The following is a 22,883-nucleotide window of genomic DNA, read 5'->3' as shown; positions in this document are numbered from 1 at the left end:
AAAGCCCTTCTTGTCCTGAAAAAAACAATATCTAATGTGTGTGGGTTCAGTAAACGGGAAAGAAGAAAATTACAGCTAAACACGAGCAGCGCAGAAATGATAAAATGGCCATTGTCACGAAGGGTACAAAAAGTAAAATCAGCCTTTGTCACGAAGGGGTTAATTAAGTTTTGTATACCTTATAACCATGTGTTTCCTGTTAAATTGTGTTGCCTATATTAGTATACCCAGCCTTATTGTTATATGCAGGATGTATTAATACACTATGGTTACTGCTGGCCCGTCAGGGTTTGCTGGGTTCAGGTGAGGGGTGAACAATGTTTCCATCTTTAGCTTTCTTTCTATAAACATGACATTCTGCTACCCTATCACGTTCTCTTGATGACATTGCACCCCATCATCATATCAAGTAACTTAATTAATTAAATCTATAGAATCTATGAATGCATCTCTTCAAAAGAAAGTTCTGTTTGTCCTAAAGATTTGCGCATCACATTTGTTTAACAAAGGTTGAAACGGAAATGTAAAATAGCCCCAGTCCTTAAGGGGTTAAACAAACATTTAGTTACTTGCAGCACGCGAGAGAACTTTATAAAAAGCTGAACCGTAGTCGTCTTTTTCGTGTCCACGACTTTAATCGCAGAACAACACAGACAGCAGATCATCCCACTGCTGCTGCTAACATATGGGAAGAAGAGGAGTGATGAGAGGGAGCGCGTTATAAAGGAGAACAGGGAGGAGGGGAAATCAGACACGCGCAGTGAGAGCCGAGGGGCTGACAGCCCATCCCCTGATTCCTCGCAGCTCAACATAAGGTAGGCCATCTCGTTTAACGATAGAGTCTAAAAAGCCCCGCTGTACATCCTCAAGGCGCACCTGTTATAGGTGCCACTTTATTCTTTCGCAATATATCGATCCCTCTTGGTGCATCTCTCTAATCCGCAGGGCTCCAGCTCTTTTCTTAGCATGATATTGTCTAGACTAGCCGCCTTTGTGTACTCCTTGCATGTGTAGATGTGCATTACAGTATTATATGAATGGGGTTGTTTTGTTTGTACTGCTGCTCCTATAAACAGAGGGGAGATAACCAGGCACAGGTTGAATTGTTTCTCCAAGCAATTAAATGGTTAAATGTACACTTTTACTAATGCATTGCTCTTGGTTGCATTGAACTTTGTGTTACCAATACCAGCTAAAATATGAGAGTGCTTAACTGTTTAAGTGGTTGGAAAATCTGAATGTATCTCCATAATGGAGAATACTTTCACAGTGTGATTATTCATGTGTTGATATAACACTGCATGTTTCTGGGCTGTATTAAAACATGTATGTCTGTGTGCAAGGCATGTGTCCTTGGGGGAGAGAACTCCCCTGTTAGATTTACAAATGGAATATTTTTTTCCCCTCAAAGCAGGGGCCATTTTATAAGACTCCTACACACTGACTTCCCTCAGCCAAACTGATGTAAATTGAAAAACTGTTAATCACACTGACCACTCAGCCCCACTGATGTACCAGGCCCCCGAAGCTGTTAAAAAAGAAAAAATATTGGACCAGGTGTCCAATCTTCTTCTTCTTCTGAGACTGAACTCCCTTAAGGTAATATGCAGCCCCTTCCTTCCCTCCCAGACTGAAACTGTGGTGTTTTCAATGTGAACAAATCCAAAATTCAGTGTCCATGAATTAAGTCAAAACTAGAACACGTGTGCCCCAAATATGAAGTGGTTTTGTGCCATTTCAGGTCCCAGCCCAATTGTAATATAACAATTGACATCTTCTCCACCACCAGTGATAGGCCAGGGCATGTTTTAAGTGTGAAAAAAAAAAACACATAAAAGTGTGAGGCGCAAACAAAAAATCTGGGTGATTCTCGTGGACTTACATTTTATGGATAAAAGTATTGGGACACCCATCCTAATTATTGAATTTAGGTGTTTCATCCATACACATTGGTAACAGGTGTATAAAATCACATACATAGGCAGTCATGTCCATAGACAAACATTGGTGGTAGAATGGATCATACTGAATTGACATTAAAAATGGCGCTGTCATAGGATGCCACCTTTGACACAAGTCAGTTCGTGAAATTTCTGCCCTGCTAGAGCTGTCCCAGTCTGCAAGTGCTATAATTGTGAACTGGGAATGTCTAGAAGTAACAACAGCTCAGGCACCAAGAGGTAGACGACGCACACTCGCCGAACAGGGCTGCCGAGTGCTGAAGAGCGTAGTACGTAGAAATGATCTGTCCTTTGTAGCATCACTCAATACGGAGTTTCAAACTGCTTCTGGAAGCAACATCAGCCTGAGCACTGTGTGTCATGAGCTTCATGAAATGGGCTTCCATGGCTGAGCAGTTGCACACAATCCTATCATCACTATGCGCAATACCAAGCCAACGATCACTATGCGCAATACTAAGCCCCCTCTAGGGAGATGTATGCCTTTAGCGACTCTTCAAAAAAATTTCCCCAAAACATATGTCAAGTTCACTGGCCTGTAATGACCTGACTGACATCTTTTCAAATATGGACACCGCATCTGCCTTACATCAGTCTGTTGGCTCTATACCTGAACTGAAAGAATCCCCAAATATCAGAGGTAGTAGTCTGACAAGTACTAGGCTTAGCTCTCTTTGGGGTATACCATTAAACACCATTCAAACTTTCCTGTGTCAAATCCCACAGTGGCAACTGTTCCATAAAATCAGCTAGCAGGGGCTCAGTCATCCATTGTTCCTTGGTGTAGACATCTTAAATCATTATTTTCTTATATCTGCTTTCTCACTGTCCTCACTAACCATATTTCCAATTTGAAATAGCAAAGGACCAACATTTTCTATTTTCTGCTTTTAACTATTTATCCATTTAACTATTAAAATATTTTTGGACTTTGTTTCCCCAAAGGTATGCGTTGATATGTGTAATTTTGTAATGTGTGCTTCAAGGTATTCCACTTGTGTTCCGTCCAGAAAACAATCCATCCCTGTGTATGTGTTCAATAGATACCCTTAGCCCCTGAAAGTTGGCCCTTCTAAAATGAAGTGTCTTGGCAGAGTAGTTACCAGTTAGCTTTTTGAATTAATCTCAAGTGAGACCATATTATGGTCACTATTTCCTAAGCGTTCCTTTACTGGAAGAAATTGGAGGTAAACTCCTCATTGTTAGTTATTACCAGGTTCAGACAGACATCAATTCTGGTCGAGGTCTCTACTAATTTTAACATAAATTTTAGCTTAAGAAGCCTGCTGCCTTTAGAGGAACTAGTTGTACCATTCTAAACAATGTCTGGGTATTTAAAATATCTCATAATTAAAACTTCACCCAGATTTGCAGCCTATACAGGCTTTGAAGTAAAAGCTGATCCTCCACCTCACTGGTAATGTTTGGCAACTTGTAGCATATACCTACAAGTAATGTAGGATCCTTTCTAATGTCTATGCTAATCTCCACCCATAGTGTGACAGAACCCCCTTGCACCCCGGCTGGGTACCTCCACTAGAACCTTATTTCCTCGCTTACCAGCTCTCAAAAGTGCTGAGGAACATAATATACACCACCACCAGACACCCAAACCACTAGCCAAAGCTTAGTGTAGAATGAAGAACAAGAAGAACAGCACGCAGAGCAGGGAGTGTTGGGAATTCACTCATTAGTCATCAGGCGACACCAATGTAGAGTGAAACAGGAACTCTTTATTCAGAGTCACACACAGGGTTTTTATAGACATAAATTAATTTTCAACATAGTGGAATATAATGGGGGGAAGGACAGGGAAAGACTGACTCCAAGAACAAATTAGTGCACCATGGAGGGGGGGAGTCGGACATTAAACAGATTAACTGAAACAATGGCTTGCAAGAGTTAATCCCCTAACAAATGATGAGACAATATACTTCTGCTGGTAGCTGAAAATATGGGGAGTTACAGGGAAACGTTATAATATACAATAAATAATTGTAAAACATCATCTGTGTTGGCAAAATACAGGACCAATCAATATCAGTGCTCCACCGTCCTCAGAGTCTCTCATATTTAGGAAATATGGTAAAATATGGTAAAACCTGTACCAGGGGGTAGAAACTGACCCCCTGTACCTACAGACAGAAGTCTTTAGAAGGCCAGGGCCCATAGTTAATGGTAAGGAAGCTAGCCATCAGCCTCCTCCAGAAGCCCCGGTGACAGAAGGTTCCATCACACATAGTATCTCCACATTAGCACTATATAGTCATCATGCATACTTTCCTTAATACTGGGATTTAATTTAGGGTTCACCTATAACTGTGTCCCTTCTAAATAATGAGTAACTTTGTAAGTTTACTACCAGTCATGTGTATGGTCCTGTCACGTTTAATCAAGTTATACTGTTCCTCACTTAACAATATTTTCAACTTACCAGTTTGTTTATGAAGCTTCGTGCATTTTGCTAAAAGACATTAACACCTTAACTGACTGTTTTTTCATGACGTGCCTGGCAGGTCATGGCATTAAATGAACTTAGTAACCAAGGGTCGCTCTCTTTGCTCAAACAGAGTTGCTGTAATGCCTCAATGTTGAGGCATTGTGACTACTATAGTGAGACTCTTTTAAAAAAAATAAACAAGTTCCAGAGAGGGTCTCGCCAAAAATGTATGGTTCAATGGGGAAAATTTAATTGAAAGGGTTTAAAGACATCCCAAATAGGACATGGGCGCAGATTGACCAGGTGTCAAAATAAAAAAATGCACACCCCCCAAATGTGGCCTTTTATCCCTCAAACAACCCAACAAACACTTGCGTGGGTTGTATCACTGTACTCAGGAGATGTAGCTTAATATTTATTGGGGTGTTACTTGGAAGTGACATTTACCAGGAGCTGTTAATTTATACCTGATGTTACAAAAAAAAAAATTTATACCTGAAGTACAATTTGCCTTAGCTGGTACTGGTAACATTTGAGAAATTACTATTTTGGGAGGTCTTTTCTTAAGATGCTGATCCAGTGCCCTAAAATAATTTTTAAGGACCCCCTACTTGCTGTTAACTTTGTGATTAGTACCAATGTGTTTACCATGGCTGGTAAATCTTTCCCAAACCCCTCCCAGCAATCTGTCTACCTGGTTCGCAAGATGCCGAACCTGAGCACCCGGGAGACAGCAACCTGTAATAGTTGTACACTCAAGAAGGCAGCCCTGAGGGAAGGGCTGACACATTCTGTTCAATGAGCCAGGGGAAGTTGAATGGTGCCCTGGTCCCTTGCCGCTTGTGTCATGATTAACTCATATAATGTAGTGGATGCATGGAAGGGTAACCCAGCAGAGGTGGTTAGTTTCTTTGTTTCAGCACTCAATGAGTTAATCTGAGGTTGATTTAATGTGTTTCTTTGTGAATGCCCTCTGTATCTGTTCTGGCTAGAGGTGTCATCTTCCCAAAGGACCCCTGTGGTGATTCATGGCCTAACAGATAAGGATCCTTAGTTATAGGAATTCCATTCCTATCTTAAGTGGGGGGGGGTTTCCATCACCTTTACCCCACCATAACTTATTGGCACATCAAAGATGGGACCCGATTCTTGGGGATGGTGTCATATAATCAGTCATGTGGTCATAGGGGCGTTTGCTTGCAAAAGTCTGATTTAGGGACAATGCAGCGACCTCAAAGCAGAACTCCATGATATACTCTGATCGGAACAACATCGTAAGAACCGTCTGGACTTAAGGAGTTCCCACAGGCCTACTTATTGGAGAAACTCGTGAGTGAGGGTCCTGTGTTTAAGTCCCATTGTTTTTAAGAACTGTTTGCCGTTTTACTTTTATTTTGTATGTCTTGTTTTTGTAATTCTGGCACTGTGTAATCTTTGTCTTTTTGTTATTAAAATATTCAAAATCTAAGTCTGTCTTTGGGCTCTAGTATCGATATCCACAAACCCTAAGAGAGGATAACACGTTACCGTATTGTTATTGAGTTCTACAGGATATATATATATATATATATATATATATATATTGTTTGCCCGGGGTGGGTTGATATATATATAGAGATAAAGGTTCTAATTCGGATTTCTCACGAATCCGGTATCAAAATCGTGAGTGGTGGCAGACTACCTGGGGGGATACAGGCAGGATTTGGGGGTTAATTTGGTATAACTGATGCCTTGTTAAGGGGTGAAGTTAGTAAATCCAGAGGCCTGGTGCTATTAACCCCTTCATGCCCACGCCCTCCACACCGTCACGGCTTGGCAAGTAGTCCTGACCGTGACAGCTTGTGTAAGTGTGTGTGCTACTGCGTATTATAGTTATAATAATACACACAATTACACTAGGGCTGCAACAACTAATAATCAACGATTTTCATTATAGATTAGTTGAATCGATTTTATCGAATATAAGATGAGGGTTTTTTTTCAGAGCAAATGCTCTGAAAAATACCCCTTGTCTTATAATCGGACCTCAAATAGAGGTCGGACTAGGATCCAGATCCCCCGCAGTGATGCAGGGATCTAAATCCTCCTCTCTGGCAGCCGGTGGATGTCTGTGTGATGCGCGGCAACAACCTCCACTGCTGCTGGCACTTCCGCTGGAGCTTCTATGGTGGAGCATCGGTAGGTCATGTCACACCGGTGCTTTGTCATAGAAGCCCCAGCGGAAGTGCCGGCACCAGTGGAGGTTGTCTGTGCGCATCGTGCAGACGCTCACCGGCTGCCAGAGAGGAGGATCCAAGTCCCCTGCAGCGTTGTGGAGGATACTCCACTCTGGCAGCCGGTGAACGTCTGTGTGACAACCTCCGCTACTGCCCTTCACTTCCGCTGGGGCTTCTACGATGGAGCACTTGCGTCACATGACCAGAAGTGCCGGCAGCAGTGGAGGTTGTCTGTGGAGGGGGCTATAAGGCATATCAGGGGGTGCAGAGTGGCATATAGGGAGGTATAAGGCATATTAGGGTAAAATAAGAAGGCGATTAGAGAAATGCCATTGTGATAAAGAGATAAGTGTTGTGTGCACAGAGTACAATGACACGTTAATGTACATTTAATGTACATATTCTGATGTTTGTTTTTAACACCCAGTTTAATTACATTATTTTAAATGAACGAAAAAATTGCATATTTTTTTTTTATCCGATTAATCAAAAAAATTATCGGCCAACTAATCGATTATGAAAATAATCGTTAGTTGCAGCCCTGACTTACACACGCTCACACTAATATGCAATCTAATACACGCTCCCACTAAAACCTCCTCATTCCACACCACTATACCTCACACCATCACACATGTGGAAACACATCTTACCTTGTCCACAGCTTATGGCTGCTGGCACACTAAGGGTTTACTTTTTAAAAATCACCTCTTTTTCCTTCCATTATGATCTATTAGCTTTCACATTACACTTTCATTCTCCCTTGGTATTCTCTAGAATTCAGATACACGCCATTGTAGTTTGGGGAAACATGTGCCTGAGATTCATGTAGTATACTTTTTTGATAAGAAAATGTGTGTAGACCTGCACCGGGAGTATGTTGTAAATAGAAAGGCAGGGGCAATGTTAGAGAAATTTTGTAGGATATTAAAACACCTAATAGAATCAGTTCAAAAATGCCCTTAGGGTTTTGCCTGCAATATACTGTTTATACATATCTCTCATTATAGTCATTGGGCATTCTTTTAATATTTATTTCCCATTGTGGGCATTTTGTTGTGTCATTGATTTTGGACATCCCAGATTTGTGTCATTGCTGCGATACCAACAGGCGTAGGGGATGCAGAGTAACTGTGCTCCTTGAAGGTTGGAGGTTGACCTTGTCAACACTGTGTTTATACTAATGCATGTTACCATAATACGCATGTAGTGTGAGAGGGTGCTCAGCGACATTCAGGGTAGTAGGAGGCTTGCCAGAAAAAAAAGAAATAAACAAGGAACGCACAAAAAACACATATTGTCCCCTCCAGCAATACATTCCAGGGCAACAACAAAAAACCCACACAGACTTCCCACATCAATTGTTACTGGGGATCCTAGGTCAACACATGTTCTCAGGGTTCTGAATAGGAAGGTGAAAAAATGTTTGTTTGGAAACTGTGAATTTGATTTGTTAGATGTACAAATGTATTGTCACCACCAATTCTTCCATGTAAATTCAAATTAAATAAACAGTGTGTCTCAAATCCTTCATTTATCCCTAATACTAATATCTCCTTTTTTTCTTAACAAAGGACCTTGTTAATTGCTTGCTACTATTAAAAACTTGATATGATTTCATATGTACAGTAAGTCCTGTGAGTGCGTTTAGTGTATATATATATATATATATATATATATATATATATATATATATATATATATATATATATATATATATATGTATATATGTGTGTATATATATATATATATATATATATATATATATATATATATATATATATATATAGTATACATGATCTTAATGTTTTCTTTTAAAGCAGAAAGGGTGCTATATGTTGGCTAAACAAGAAAGAGAACTTAATGGATTCAGTATTAAGGGCCATATTTATCAAGGCAAAATATAATTCTATATTGTATATAGAATTACACACAGATAATTCTCATCTGTGTGTGAGGCAAAGTACTAAGAGAAATCAGAAGCAGCACTGCTGTCTATTTAGCATTTTGCTCTGGAATGTCTCCAGGTTTGCGCTAAAAAAAAATAGTAAAAAGTTAGAATATTTTATTGAGTATCATTCAAAAGGTAAATGAAGAGAAGGGTTAAAATGAAAACAGATGTAAAGAATGCTGTTATGGGACAGTAGTAGTCAAATATTCTATACGTTATACTACTGATAATTTGATATAGTTACATTAACAAATGTTAAATATAAAAATAAGAAAAATCTGGGTATTTTTTTAGCATTATTAATATTGTTTAGCAGTTCTACCTAAATCTGTAGGTATTGAGCCAGACAACAATATCACATTGGATTCCATAGATAACATAGAATGTTTTGACAGATAAGAACCATTCAGACCATCCAGTCTACTCAATTTCTGAATAGTTCTATTTTTGCCATATGTTTATGACTTGTTCTTACAAATAATAAATTGACCACGTGTTTGGTGTACTAAAAATGATATCAAATGGTTTACTTAATTCAATCATGTGAAATAATTTTCTGAAGTAACTGAATATATATATATATATATATATATATATTATAGTGGTCATTTACTGTGTTATTTGTGACTAAGCTTTTAAACTTTCCTCTTTTGTCAGGTACTCCAAAAGAATGTCTTCTGTTGATAAAAAAGCAGAAGGCCCTGAAACTGACTAACACTCAGAACAATACATTGGTGCGCTACAGTGGAGCCATACCCGATACCTTCAAATGTAGTAAAGGAAATTTGACATGGTCTATAAGCGTGAGAGCTTTAGCAACTCCATGGACTTGGTTATTGTGCAATAAGCTGTATTTGCTTCTGTGTTGGTAGGGGTAATAACATTTCCCTTTTTGGCATATAAAATGTATGTTAAAGGGCTTAATGAAACCTTTTTTTTTGTACACTACATCATAATTTTGGTAACGTTTTTCTATTTAGTATGTGGTATGTATACACTAAATGGAATCTATTCCTTACTCCATGCGATTGGTAGAAGATCTCTGATGTTGCTAGTTATTGGTTTCCGTCTGTGAGTTTATGAATCTTACGTGCTTCTTGTATTTTACATGTCATTGACCAGAAAGTAATATATCTGTATTGGGCAAACAAGATGTTATGGTGTTGTAAAAGGCAGGTGTTGTAAATATGTAGGTAGATATATGATGTTTATTGATATTCAAAAACAGATATGTTTCATTCACATACTTTATTAGTGAAAAAACGCTGCGGCCAGATGTTAGCTGTTCTTCAATAGGAAATCGCACAATGCCATATCCACTTGGCGTTTTTCTGTTTGGCGTTTTTTCCAGTCCTCTTTGGCGTTTTACTACTTTTTTGGCACTGTGGCAGTTTTTCAAAATCGTAGCATGTTGACACTCTGGCGTTTTTTGGAAGGAAATCTTGGCGTTTTTCTCCAATAGAAGTCTATGGGAGAGAAAAAACGCCGTGAAAAAGCCATGTGGGTTTTGCTTTGGCGTTTTTTATGGCGTTTTTTTCCACAGTTACAATGCAGAGGATGGACCCAGTATCTGTGTGTCCTACGAGAAATAGGCTGGAAACAAACAGTTTCACACAAAACAAAGTTCATATTGAATTTTACACCATTGGGAACAAACATGCCATTACAAACAAACATACCTGACGCATCAACCGGATCCTGCGTGCCAAAAGCAACAGCAAACAATTTGCACCATCATTTGGGGCCAATCTTCCTAGAGGAGCAGACATTCGGAATAAAGCATGCCTTACAAACCACAGAAAAGAGACAAAAGGATCCGCCGGGGCGTGTTTAAGTAGAACTCTACCTAGGAAATGACATCAGGAGGGGGCAGATACTTGCCATTTATCCTAATCCCTTTTAGCTGGGTGAAACTTCTAACTTGTAAAGGCTGGAAAAACTGCCTAAGGTCAAAAAGCAATTTCCACAGAAAGGCTAAAACGCCAGAAAAAATGCCAAAATGCAGGAAAATGCAGTGGCAGTTTTCTTGGTGTTTTTCCTGGCGTTTTTCATCAAGAAAATAACGCAGGACAAAAACCCAAGTGGAAACCTAGCCTAAGAGTGCTTGTCTACCTACTTTGCTTAGGGTAACATTTTTGTAACTAAATAGTTCAGAGACTTCATACCTGTCCTGTGGATAGTTAATTAATCATGTATCTGTTTGTCTTACTCCTAATTAATTTTGACTGTTAATTAGTTTGCAGGGAACACTTAATTGTTGTGTACCACAACAGCAGATAGGTTACCATAAAGAACAAAATAATTCTTTACATTTTTCACTAGGGAAAGCAGCTACCATGGAACAGTACATTTAGTAGTGAGAAATAAGCATGCAAATGCAAAGAACAGCATGTTAAGGTAACTCATTCCCTGGCTTTATGTTCTATGCACAAAATAAGGCTATATATTTACAAATTATACATAAGGTAATTTTACTTATACACTATTTATTTTAATGTATAATTATATAGCCTTAGTTTGTGTATAGAACTGTAACATAAATAATTATTCTCTACCATGAATATTTTATCTGAAGCATCATCACACCTGCTTGCTTCATTAGTTTCCATAGTTATAAGCATTCAACAAGTGCAGGTTCCCCCAAACATTAAAATCACTGCTTCCCTGTATATGCTTTATGTAAATGTACATTATTAATAATTCAGTTGCATAAAAATGTTTTATTTTTTTATTAAGATTTTGGATAAGTGTATATTGATTTTTATATGTGCTATCATACCATTTAAAAAATAAATGTGCCCTTTCCCTTCTCCATTCCAGACTCTGTATTGATGCAGCAAGTGGTAATGCAGGGAGGTGCATGTTCTCTTTTGATTGACCCATGGCAGGATAGTGCCACAAACAGCTCTGCCAATCGGCTGTCACAGGGACAGGTAAAATGAAATTCAGCAACTGCCACATTGTAATTATAAGGAAAAGAAAAAAAATGTTGGTGCGCTAAGCTAGTCTCAGGCTCAGATAATACAAATGTATAATATGAGGCCTCCCAAACAGTAGGTTCTCACCCTATTGAGAGTGTGCCTTGATGTGGCGGGTGAGCTTAATTATGCTTTGGCCAATTCATATAACCAAAACCTCTCATTTATATTATGTTTATATATTTGTTGCCAACTTTATTAGGGTGAGAAGCGCAGACAGTTTTTGTTTTTTTGTAATTATAGTTATAATGACAGAAGAGTGTTGACGGTAATAATGTTTCCATGGGCAGAAAATACATGGTGTTTGCAGAATTCCATTTGAATACAAATCTTTGCAGTACATGTTTACATATGTTTGTAATGTAACGGTTTTTGTGTGCCACTGGATGTCACTGGATATCCGCCTCCAAGGAATCTTAAAAAAAAATAACAATTGAGAATTACCTAAATTACTTATGTAATGTGCATAATCCTTTTAGAAATTCCACAATGATTACTAATCTCTATCCAAAATGCTTTCATTGATTTTATTTAAATTTGAACAGAGTATATGCCTAGAATGAAAGGTGAGTTGGGAGTACCCAACTTGGAATGTTACAATGAAGGAAAAAATGATTTGATCCCCTGCTGATTTTGTACGTTTGCCCACAGACAAAGACATGATCAGTCTATAATTTTAATGGTAGGTTTATTTGAACAGTGACAGACAGAATAACAACAAAAAATGCAGAATAACGCATGTCAAATAAGTTATAAATAGATTTGCATTTTACTCAGTGAAATAAGTATTTGATCCCCTATCAATCAGCAAGATGTCTGGCTCCGAGGCGTCTTTGATACAGGTAACGAGCTGAGATTAGGAGCATTCTCTTAAAAGGAGTTCTCCAAATCTCAGCTGGTTACTTGTATTAAAGACACCTGTCCACAGAAGCAATCATTCAGATTCCAAACGCTCCACCGTGGCCAAGACCAAAGAGCTGTCCAAGATTGTCAGGGACAAGATTTTAGACCTACACAAGGCTGGATGGGCTACAAGACCATAGCCAAGCAGCTTGGTGAAAAGGTGACAACAGTTGGTGCGATTATTCGCAAATGGAAGAAACACAAAATAACTGTCAATCTCCCTCAGTCTGGAGCTCCATGCAGGATCTCACCTTGTGGAGTTTCAATGACCATGAGAACGGTGACGAATCAGCTCAGAACTACTCCTCTTGGCAGGAGGCAGAGGAGACAGTATGTGGGGTCTCCTATTGTGCGAACCATTCTGAATTACAAAAGAAGATAATGTGCCACTGGTACTTGACAGTGGCAAAGCCCAAAATTGCAACCTCTGTGGCTACAACTTTTTTAATTCCCTAAACTCAATATTCACAATCAGATTGCCGTACTCCATGGAGAATAGGAAATTGGCTATCCAGCTTTTACTGGCGATAGCCCATGAATGGAAAGCTTTGACACTTCAGATGTTTGGTTAATTGTGGAGGCAAATAGAAGCATGTACCATATATCTCATTCTGAAACACACACTTTGGATAGATAATGATACAATTTGGGGACCTTGGATAGCAAGTATAGGATTAGCCTCACTCTGACCACCCTAGTTGTATGCGAAAGGGGCCGAGCTATTGATCCTCTGATTAGTTTGTGGAGTGGGTGGGGGGGGTCAGTGGGAGGTCGAGGTTGGGAGATCCACATTGAATCGGTTGTGATGAAGCCTTTATTGGTGAAGTGTTTGCCCTATCGCCCAACTGTTGCACATACTTTACCCTAGAGAATTTAATGTAATGGGATCCTGGGTCCAATATCTTTTTTTATTTTTTACTTTACTTTTTTATATTGGTCAGGTAAGATACAAGGCATGCAGTTCACCCCATGATTTACTTTACTAGATAGATTGTATTCACTTTAAATTGTTAAAAATGCTTTCCATGAGATAATGAAACTATGTGCCACTTGATACATGATTGTAAAATGGTAATTACAACTTTAATTAAGAATATAGTAAGAATTAAAGAGAATACGGAATAACTGATAGATATTTCCCTCTTAGGGAGTTGCGGACCCAAATGAGTCATGATGTATGCAGTGTGGCTTTTTCCCATAAATGCTCAGTATTGGGGAGGGTAGCACTGTGGGGTGTGACATGGAATTTGTCCTAGACAAAGACCAGTTTCTTTATGAAAGGGCACAAACTTTACAGTCCGCCTGGTTAAAATTCCTGCAAGAGGGTGCGTGGGGAGAAGGGTGCCTATTCTCTATCCACATACATTCCTGTTTTTATCCACAGCTTTTTATCATTACACTTCCTTACCTAGCCAAAATCGTTTCTCCTTACTCTTTTTCACCTGTCCTTATTTCTCGGTTTACTCATACCACACTTCCTATTAATATTTCCAAATTCATCTCTTATTTGTGTCTACCTTATATACTCATCACTAAATCTCTTCCTTGCTGTTGAATTCAAGCCTCATATATTAGTTTCTCCCTCCCATCAGCTCCTCTACTATAGCAACACTACACTTTGCATAAAGGTGACTTTTCACAGGGTCCCTCTCTATCATTGTGGCATTATGCACTCTATTCTCTGTCTGCTCCCACCACATTATCATTATCAATATAAATTACAGTACTGTACATTCCATTCACACTCCTGCTAACATAACAGCAAAGCCACCCTCCTGCAAATGTTGCATGTTGTTCTGTGTTCTCGGTTTGCTAGCTATGTTCCACTTTGACTTTTGTTTTCTCATTACCATCACTGTATCATCCTCTCTCTCCTTTTCTATGATACATGCCCCTGGCCCTGCCCTTTGTGTTTGCTAACATTGCTACTCTCCCACATGGTTTTCAATGCATAATGCTCTTCCATATTACTCAGTTAACACTTGTTGCTACCTTAGTCACACACTGCATTTTAACAGAGCATAGAACCCTGTATCGTGCAGGTGCTAATTTCGGAGGAAGCAGCAGAATCACAAGCTTCGTCGGAGATGAACCTTTGCTGGAGTGAGATAAAGAAGAAATCTCACAGCTTGAGGTACTTTGAAACGTTTCATTGCAATTAAGTCACTTTGTTTCCACTTGGGATTGATCAGTCTGTTAATTGTATTTACCTACTTTGTTTTAACATAGACCTTTTTAGTATTGTGCTGTACTTGCAAATTTGATGGCAAGAACAGAAAAAAACAAAGTAAAGAAAGAGTGAAACAAAAATATATTTATTTTTAATACATTCATATATTCTGTTCCTAAAAGAGAGTCAGCAAAATAGTTTGTATTTTAACATAAATCACATCATTATAGTCACATTTGTTTGGATTACACAGAAATCCAATTTCCTGAATGTTTTTTTTCTTTACAAAAAATGTTGTTCGTGATTGAAAATGATTTGCAAGAAGTTCCGTATTTACTCCAGCCTCCCTAACGCTCCCTTACTTCCCTAAATGGATTGGTGCTGGATTTGCTGTTATTCAGTAGTAGTTTTGTCATCATTCGCAACACAGTAATTAGACACAAGTCTGTACTTTAAGAGCATAAACTGGAATTTGCTGCATTGCTTTTCACCAAGACAAAAAATGTTTGCTTGCTCTTTAATCCAATTAAATTGATATTATCACAAAAGGACAGTCACGCCTATATATCGCGGTTCATATGCATCTGGTTTTACATTTTATAACAACAGAACTGACTTATGAACATAGAATTAGTTTTTATCCCCAAGTTTTATTCTCACTCGCACTCTCTCACATGTAATGTTGACAATGTGTGAAGTGACAACGAAGACCTTATGGTTTCTAGTGCCGTAGAAAATCTGTTTCCAGCACACCAATCCTATATGGCGTAAAAGAGAACCTAATGACAGGATCCCCTACTATCTCAATGTACTAGGCTGTCATTTGGTTATCTTATATGATAGTACTAGACATGTATATACTATTGTGTAGAATTAAATCGTATGTGTGTACATGTTTATAAATGCTGTTGTGTGTATACTGTGTTTCATTAAGCTATTTTTTTAGACAGAGACTAGAGACATGCAGGGCGACAGGTACCATGCATGAAATAACTTTGTTGGCTGCTTAGTCTGCTTTCATCCTTTTAGCTATCTTAAGACCGAGTGGGGTAAGACATACCCAGTCTAATACATTTAGATACTGTCTCTTAAATACAACTGTGTTTGTTACAATTTGAACATTCTGCAGTTAAACTGCCCTTCTAAATGGTTTTCTGTTTTATATGTTATACTCGCAGTATCAAGCCCAATAATGCTTTATGTGTAAACAAGATTAACCCAGTTTGTACTTCTTCTTAATGGTTTCCCACACTCCATGTTACAGAGCTCGTCTGGAAGCATTTTCTGATCCCACTGTCAAGCTGCAGCCTCCCCTCCAAGAGATTATTGACTGGCTAGGGCAAAAAGATGAAGAGTTGTCAGCACAACTTCCCCTTCGCGGTGACCTGTCTACGGTTCAGCAAGCCAAAGACAAGCATTTGGTGAGTACCTCCAACAAAAGATTCCTCATTATGTGCATAAATATGCATAGGAAACATTGCATTGACACAGAATTCATTTACTAAAGTTCCAAACCATAGTTAGAAAATACACTCTAAAAAAGGCATATGTCTTTTAACCTAAAATTAATTTGTTAAAGCTATCTTCATCTTGTGTTTTTGCTTGCCATTGAGCTTAACTGTTTGAGGATATTTCGTATAAAACAAGAGACAGTTTCACCATTGCATTAATACATTTCCTGTCCTATTTCTTACTATTTTCTCTACCAATTCTAATGGCAGCCAGAGCCAGCAGCTATAAAAAGGGGAATTATAACTACTAATAATAATACCTTCAGCATTCACCCTCCCTCCCAACATTCAAGAAACATCTGAAAACTCACTTTTTCAGAGAAGCATAACATTTTAGCTGCTAGAACCTCCCTGTCACTGATACAACCACCACACTACATCTCACCCTTTCTCTATGCCTTATGTTTGTCACCCCATTCCCTCAAGATTGTAAGCTTGCGAGCAGGGCTCTCTCCACCTAATGTATCGGTTTGTCTTGGTCTGTCAATTTTCATATTGTCATACCCCTTGAATATATGTATTGTATTAAGCGCTGCATAGTTTGTTGGCGCTATATAAATAAAAGATAATAATAATAAATTGGGTGGAATAATCATCCTAATCCTGTGGTTGGGAATATTAAGATTATACAATCTGCCCAATGGTAACAGCTTTGTGGTGGTGGGAAGGGGGCAGCCCCTGTAGCACATTAACAGTGGGTTTACCCTATTGGGAGATTGGTCCCTTAGTGGGTCACAACTCAATGGGCTGGTTGGAGATTGTGTTCCCTTGTAACTGACCTGTTTACACTATGAGTGCCTGTGCTGCTTTATATTATAATCCCTGTGATGCTTTATATAATCCCTCTAGATTGTAAAATCGTTTGAGCAAGGCCCTCCTCACCAGTTGTCTCTGTAAGTCAAATTGTTATTACATAGGACTTGTTATGTCCTGTCCACCCATTGGACAGCTCTATGGAATTTGATGGCGCTATATAAAACAATAAATAATAATAATGTATTAATTAATGCAACACACACACTACACATGTAACCATACAACCTTATCTCAGAAATAAGATGGGTCTGGTCCCTCAAGGGGAACAGCATCCATAGTGGATGTATTGATGCCAAAGATTGATGTTGAGTTGGTAAAGCTTCAGTAGAGGGAATGATTGCTGGATAAGACAATATCATATGTGTGTTTCAATATAACAGCGGGACCCTTTATCAATATTTGTTTATATATGTTGCTGTATAGTCTATATTTGCAGATAATTAAATAGGTGAACTTTGGTTTCAGGTGTATAATGTTAAAGCATATGTGCATATTTTGATATTTATGTATTTATCACACTTATTAAAGTAGTTTTATGTGATACTATTCTTATAACCCAGTCCTTCCTATATCTGTAACCTGTGCCCACACTAGATATGTTTATTGAGATGCTAGTTGCAGCCAGGAGAATGCTGGCATATTTTTGTCTGGGGTACAAGCACTTACCTGAAGCCTGTTGTGTGAGCTGCTTCAACGCAATGCAAGCACCCACATTGCTACATGACTACACTGTGCTCCTGTCCTCTGGTCACTGCTATTGCAGAACTGACACTGACATAGGCTGATGACACAGTCTCATCTTCCAGCATCTAAACCTACTTCTTGGCAGTCATTGCTTGAACTGAGCAGTGTACTTGTTTGTCAAAATTAGCTGAGTGTCTGGGTGTAGGCACCCACATTAGCAAATCTGTGCATATTTTGCGCTTTTTCTATCTCTGTGTTTCTTCTTCCAGTAGATCTGCTACCATGCACAATGAGCATGCACAATGAGTCATCATGGTGACGCAAAGCCTGTACTTGCACAGTATGAGATTTTCTTGCCAGTTGCCAGGAATCCTTTTTAAATGCCACTTTCTCATTTTTTCTTGGCATGGAGTATGTTCATGGTGGTGTATTACTTTTGTGCTGATTTTTTGTTTTCCTCTTTGCTTGACTGTCTGAATTTTTGTGTCTTTGCCCAAGTAGTTTCACTTTTTGTATTTTTTCCTTTTTCATACTTTTTATGTCTTTTTTTTTTTTTTTTTTTTTTTTCTATTTTGCAATTTTTTTAGGTTTGTTTTTTTCTATTTTGCCAAAATAGCAGTGGCCAAAATCTTTCCTGCTCCTCCTTTAACATCCTTGTCTGTCCCTAATAGAAAGTTTCAAAGGCCTCCAGCAAACTGAGATGGAGCAAGTCATCTTTGTCTGCAAGTAATCCAATTAGTTCATTACTACTGGTTAATCATCTCCGACTCAGCTCCACTTCTACAGGACCACCTACTCACAGTTTCCAACCTCCTGAAGCATTCTGGGAATGATCCTGTATTAGCTACAACAAAGAACCTTTTTTTCCGGCAGAGAAAATGTTTAAGCTTGAAGACCTAATTCTTGTACTTACCAGGGAAAGGAGGACATCTTATGACTTTGTTGGGTCTAATGACCTCAACTCAGTTTCTGGGCCATCATGTTCAGATGCCATTGTGAGTCAAGTGGTCCTACAGAAAACAATCACTTCAAGTTATTGCTGCTAAAGGTGGTTCTACAAGCTATTGAATCATAAGGTGTACTTTTGTTCACACATGGCTTCTCCATTTTGGCTTTATTTCTGTTGAATAAATCATGACATGGTGTAATATGTCATGGGTTGTTGTCCATCTCAGGTTGTATTTACCTAACTTATAGACCATAAAACTAACTTACTGTACTCCCTTTACTGCTTTCTTAAGCATGTTTCTATTTGCTTAAGCAATTACAAATACTTTTGTTCACCATATTGTTTTAGGTGTTTATGGAAGAGGTGAAATCACGTGGCCCATATATATACTCTGTCTTGGAGTCAGCCCAGACCTTCCTCAACCAACATCCCTTTCAAGATGAAATGGACGACACGTCAATACAGGGAAAAGGTTAAAGCTCCTTCTGTGCTATCATAAAAGAGTGTTTGTGTGTAAATATTTCAAAGTGCAGATTATTTGTACACAAATACAGTTTGTTTTATTTTATTGATATTGTCCTCATCTTTTCCACACACATATTGAGACATGATTTGATAAACAGTTTTAGAACATTTAAATATGGTAATAAACATTTATCAACAGTTTACCTGGGAACTTTCCAGGGCAGGATACCAGCAGCTCTCCCTCTTCTGGGGAGCAGCTTTGTGAGGGGAGTCCTAGCCAGATATGTGGGCAGGATTAGCCCCAAACTGCATACGTGGGCAGGGCTAAATGCTACTCCCTTTGCCTGGGAGCAGTGTGACCTAAGGTACTTGTGTAATTTTAAACCTGGGTCTCTTCATATTTACTCATCAGAATATTTATCTGTATATTGCATTTTGTAACAATGCCTGACTTTACATTTGTTTTATATTTATTCCTTCTCTACACCATCTTTATTCTAGACTGTTATTCTCAACCTTCGTCTCCCCATACTTTCTCTTTATTGTTTCATCTATCTTTTCTCACTTTATTTTCTTGTCTCAACCTGTCAAACTTCTTTTAGATACTTCCCCTAGAAATCACTCAAAGAGCCTTAGTCGCTTGCTCTGGAAGCAGGCAAGTGTGGCAAGTGAGCTGTGGGACAGACTGACTGTCCGCAGTCTTGACCAGCACCGCCACCTGGAGAGGACAGTAGAGCAGCTTCGGGAACTGGGGGTTTCAATGAAAGAAGCAGGAGAATCTTTAGAACAGGCTGAGAATGTGCAGTCCACCTGGGAACCTATAGGGGACTTGTTTATAGACTCTTTGCCAGAGCATATACAAGCTACAAAGGTAAGAATGATCTAATTGGTGAGTAGTTTGGGGGAATGGAGACTGTCTAAATATAAGCAATCTGTCTGTGAATGCATTTTTAGCTGTTTAAGGAGGAGATGATGCCTTTAAAGGATACAATTAAGATGACAAACGACCTTGCACATCAGCTGGCCTTGTGTGATGTTCACCTCTCAATGGAGAATGCAAGAGAGCTTGAACAGATCAACAGCCGTTGGAAACTGCTCCAGGTATATTTTTCCCATCAGTGTAGTAATACAAATGTAAGTATATACGGTAAATGAGTAAATATAGATTGCAAGCTTTCAAGACCTCTCAGGTCCCTTCATCAGGCATGTTGTACAACAATGTTTATAAAAACCTCTCTTTAAGTATCAGGTCTTTCACATCGTTGTATAACATACCTGATGAAGGGATCTGAGAGGTCTTGAAAGCTTGCAATTTATATTTACTCAGTTAGCCAAAAAAGTTATCATTCAAACTCCACTTGTCTCCTGTAATTCTAGGGCTAACATGGTACCAACGCTAATCTATTTTCATTCTACTCATTTTTGTGGTGTATTTAAGCAAAAATATTCCTCTGCAAATACACAATGGTACAAGTAGACTGCTAAAGGCCTGGATTTGCATGATTCTAATTGTGTTGCCAAAAAATTCTATATAAAATATGAAAAAAACACATTTATTATATGTGAAATGTTGCACATAAATGTGTATATTTATATTTTTACATCAAAAGTCAAATTTCTGGTAGCAATATATTTTTAATTTCATAAAGATCTATCTATCTGTATCACATGCCTATCTCTTCAGGCATCTGTAGGGGAACGTCTTAAGCAGCTTCAAGATGCTCACCGTGACTTTGGACCTGAATCCCAACACTTTCTTTCTTGTAAGTCATTCAGCTAGCATCAGCTGTTATGTGGGAGAGGGACATACACTATATGGACAAAAGTGTTGGGACACCTGACGATTGCATAGAATGTCTAAATACATAGACATTAATAGGTAGTTGGTCCCCTTTTGCATCAATAAGAACTTCCATTCTTCTGGGAAGGCTTTCGCAAGATTCTGGAGTATTTCTGTGGGATTTTTTTGCCAATTCACCCAGTAGAGAGTTTGTGAGGCCAGGCACTAATGTTAGACGAGAAGGCCTGGCTCACAGTCTCCGTTTCAGTTCATCCCAAAAGTATTCGATGGGGTTGAGGTCAGGGCTCTTTGCGGGCCAGTCACTAAACTTATTTAACAATGCTTTTATGGACCTTGCTTTGTTCGCTGGGGCACAATCATGCTGGAATAGAAAAGGGCCTTCCCCAAACGCCTCCCACGAAGTTGGAAGCATTTACTGGACATAAGGGGCCAAGATCAACCCAAACAGCCCCATACCATTATCTCCACAAACTTTACAGTTTGCACAATGCAGTCAGGTTGATGCTGTTCTCCAGGCATCCTCCAAACCCAAACTCGCTCAAACAGAGAAGAGTGATTTGTCACTGTACTGCACACATTTCCACTGTTCCAGAGTCCAGTGGCAGAGTGCTTTAAAACACTTGGTATTGTACTCGGTGATGTGAGGCTTGCATACAACTGCTTGGCCATTTTTTCCATAAATGTTTGTAAATGCAGACTGTATGGCTAGGTGCTTGACTTTATACACCTGTGGCTATTGGACCGAAACACCTGAATTCAATAATAAAGAGGCATGTCCCAATACTTATGTAGTGTATAAAAGATGGGTGAACTAGAAGGTTGGTAAACAAATTTGAATGCATTGGACAAGGATTGAAGTATATAGATGGTGATTTTTTTGTATCCAATTTTTAGCATCTGTTCAGGTTCCCTGGGAGAGGGCAATATCCCCCAACAAGGTGCCATATTACATCAAGTAAGTGCACTCAAGCCTGTTAATCTTTTTTTTCTACTCCTAAAATCTTAATTCAATTTTTATATTTCCTTTGTGTGATTTTGTTCTACTCCCTTCTTCGTTTCCTTAAAAAAAACAATTGTCTGTTTAGTCACCAGGCTCAGACTACATGCTGGGATCATCCCAAAATGACAGAGCTCTACCAGGCTCTTGGTAAGAAATTCTCCCTTGTCTTGTCTCCTATGTTTCTTGATCTCACAACTCTCAGTTTTTCAGCATAAATTACACTGTTGAATGTACACATCTAGTTTTCCATGACATTATGTGAAAAAGAAAGTACACCCTCCTTTGAATTCTATGGTTTTACATATCAAGACATAATAACAATCATCTGTTCCCTAGCGGGTCTAAAAACAACAACCTCAGATGGACAACAACATATGACATATTACACCATGTCATGATTTATTCAACCGAAATAAAACCAAAATGGAGAAGATATGTGTGAAAAACGGAGTAGACCTTATGGTTCAATAGCTTGTACAACCACCTTTAGCAGGAATAACTTAAAGTAATCGTTTTCTGTATGAATTTACCAGTCTCTCACATCATTGCGGAGGAGTTTTGTCCTACTATTTTTTGCAACGTTGCTTTAGTTCATTAAGGTTTGTAGGCATTTCTTTTTCAGGCATTCTGTTGTAACTTTTCTGGTTTGCTTGGGATCATTGTCCTGTTGCATGACCCAGTTTTGGCCAAGCTTTAACTGTCGGACAGATGGCCTCACTTTTGACTGTAGAATACTTTGGTATACAGAGAAGTTTATGGTCGACTCAATGACTGCAAGGTTCCCAGGTCCTGTGGCTACAAAACAAGCCCAAATCATCACTCCTTCACCACCGTACTTGACAGTTCGTATGAGGTGTTTGTTTTCTCCAAACATGGCACTGTGAATTATGGCCAAATCTCAACACTTTGGTCTTATCTTTCCAAAAGACTGCCATGTTATTTTTAGAGAGAAGATGCTTTCTCGTTGCACTGTCATGAACTTTAACATTTGGCATGCTAACTGAGGCCTGTAGAGTCTGAGATGTAACTCTTGTTTTT

At 38.8% G+C, this 22,883-nt stretch overlaps 1 protein-coding gene across 1 annotated transcript in view; it reads left to right on the top strand.

Moving 5' to 3' along the window:
- The first annotated feature begins 753 nt into the window (after positions 1-753).
- Positions 754-22,883, top strand: part of DRP2 (dystrophin related protein 2) — a 58,993-nt gene continuing 36,863 nt past the window's right edge. The window contains exons 1-12 of the mRNA XM_053473682.1: positions 754-815; positions 9,226-9,436; positions 10,891-10,965; positions 11,389-11,501; positions 14,492-14,583; positions 15,884-16,040; positions 18,928-19,051; positions 19,647-19,915; positions 19,999-20,145; positions 20,729-20,807; positions 21,740-21,800; positions 21,931-21,992. Coding sequence (XP_053329657.1) covers positions 11,400-11,501; positions 14,492-14,583; positions 15,884-16,040; positions 18,928-19,051; positions 19,647-19,915; positions 19,999-20,145; positions 20,729-20,807; positions 21,740-21,800; positions 21,931-21,992 — 1,093 coding nt within the window. The 5' untranslated portion in view covers positions 754-815; positions 9,226-9,436; positions 10,891-10,965; positions 11,389-11,399. The remainder of the gene's footprint in view (positions 816-9,225; positions 9,437-10,890; positions 10,966-11,388; positions 11,502-14,491; positions 14,584-15,883; positions 16,041-18,927; positions 19,052-19,646; positions 19,916-19,998; positions 20,146-20,728; positions 20,808-21,739; positions 21,801-21,930; positions 21,993-22,883) is intronic.

This window comes from Spea bombifrons, chromosome 8 (genome assembly GCF_027358695.1).
Source record: "Spea bombifrons isolate aSpeBom1 chromosome 8, aSpeBom1.2.pri, whole genome shotgun sequence".
NCBI classification, from domain to species: Eukaryota; Metazoa; Chordata; class Amphibia; order Anura; family Pelobatidae; genus Spea; species Spea bombifrons.
Note: the sequence above shows the minus strand (reverse complement) of the source record. Positions and strands in the feature narration are given on the sequence as shown.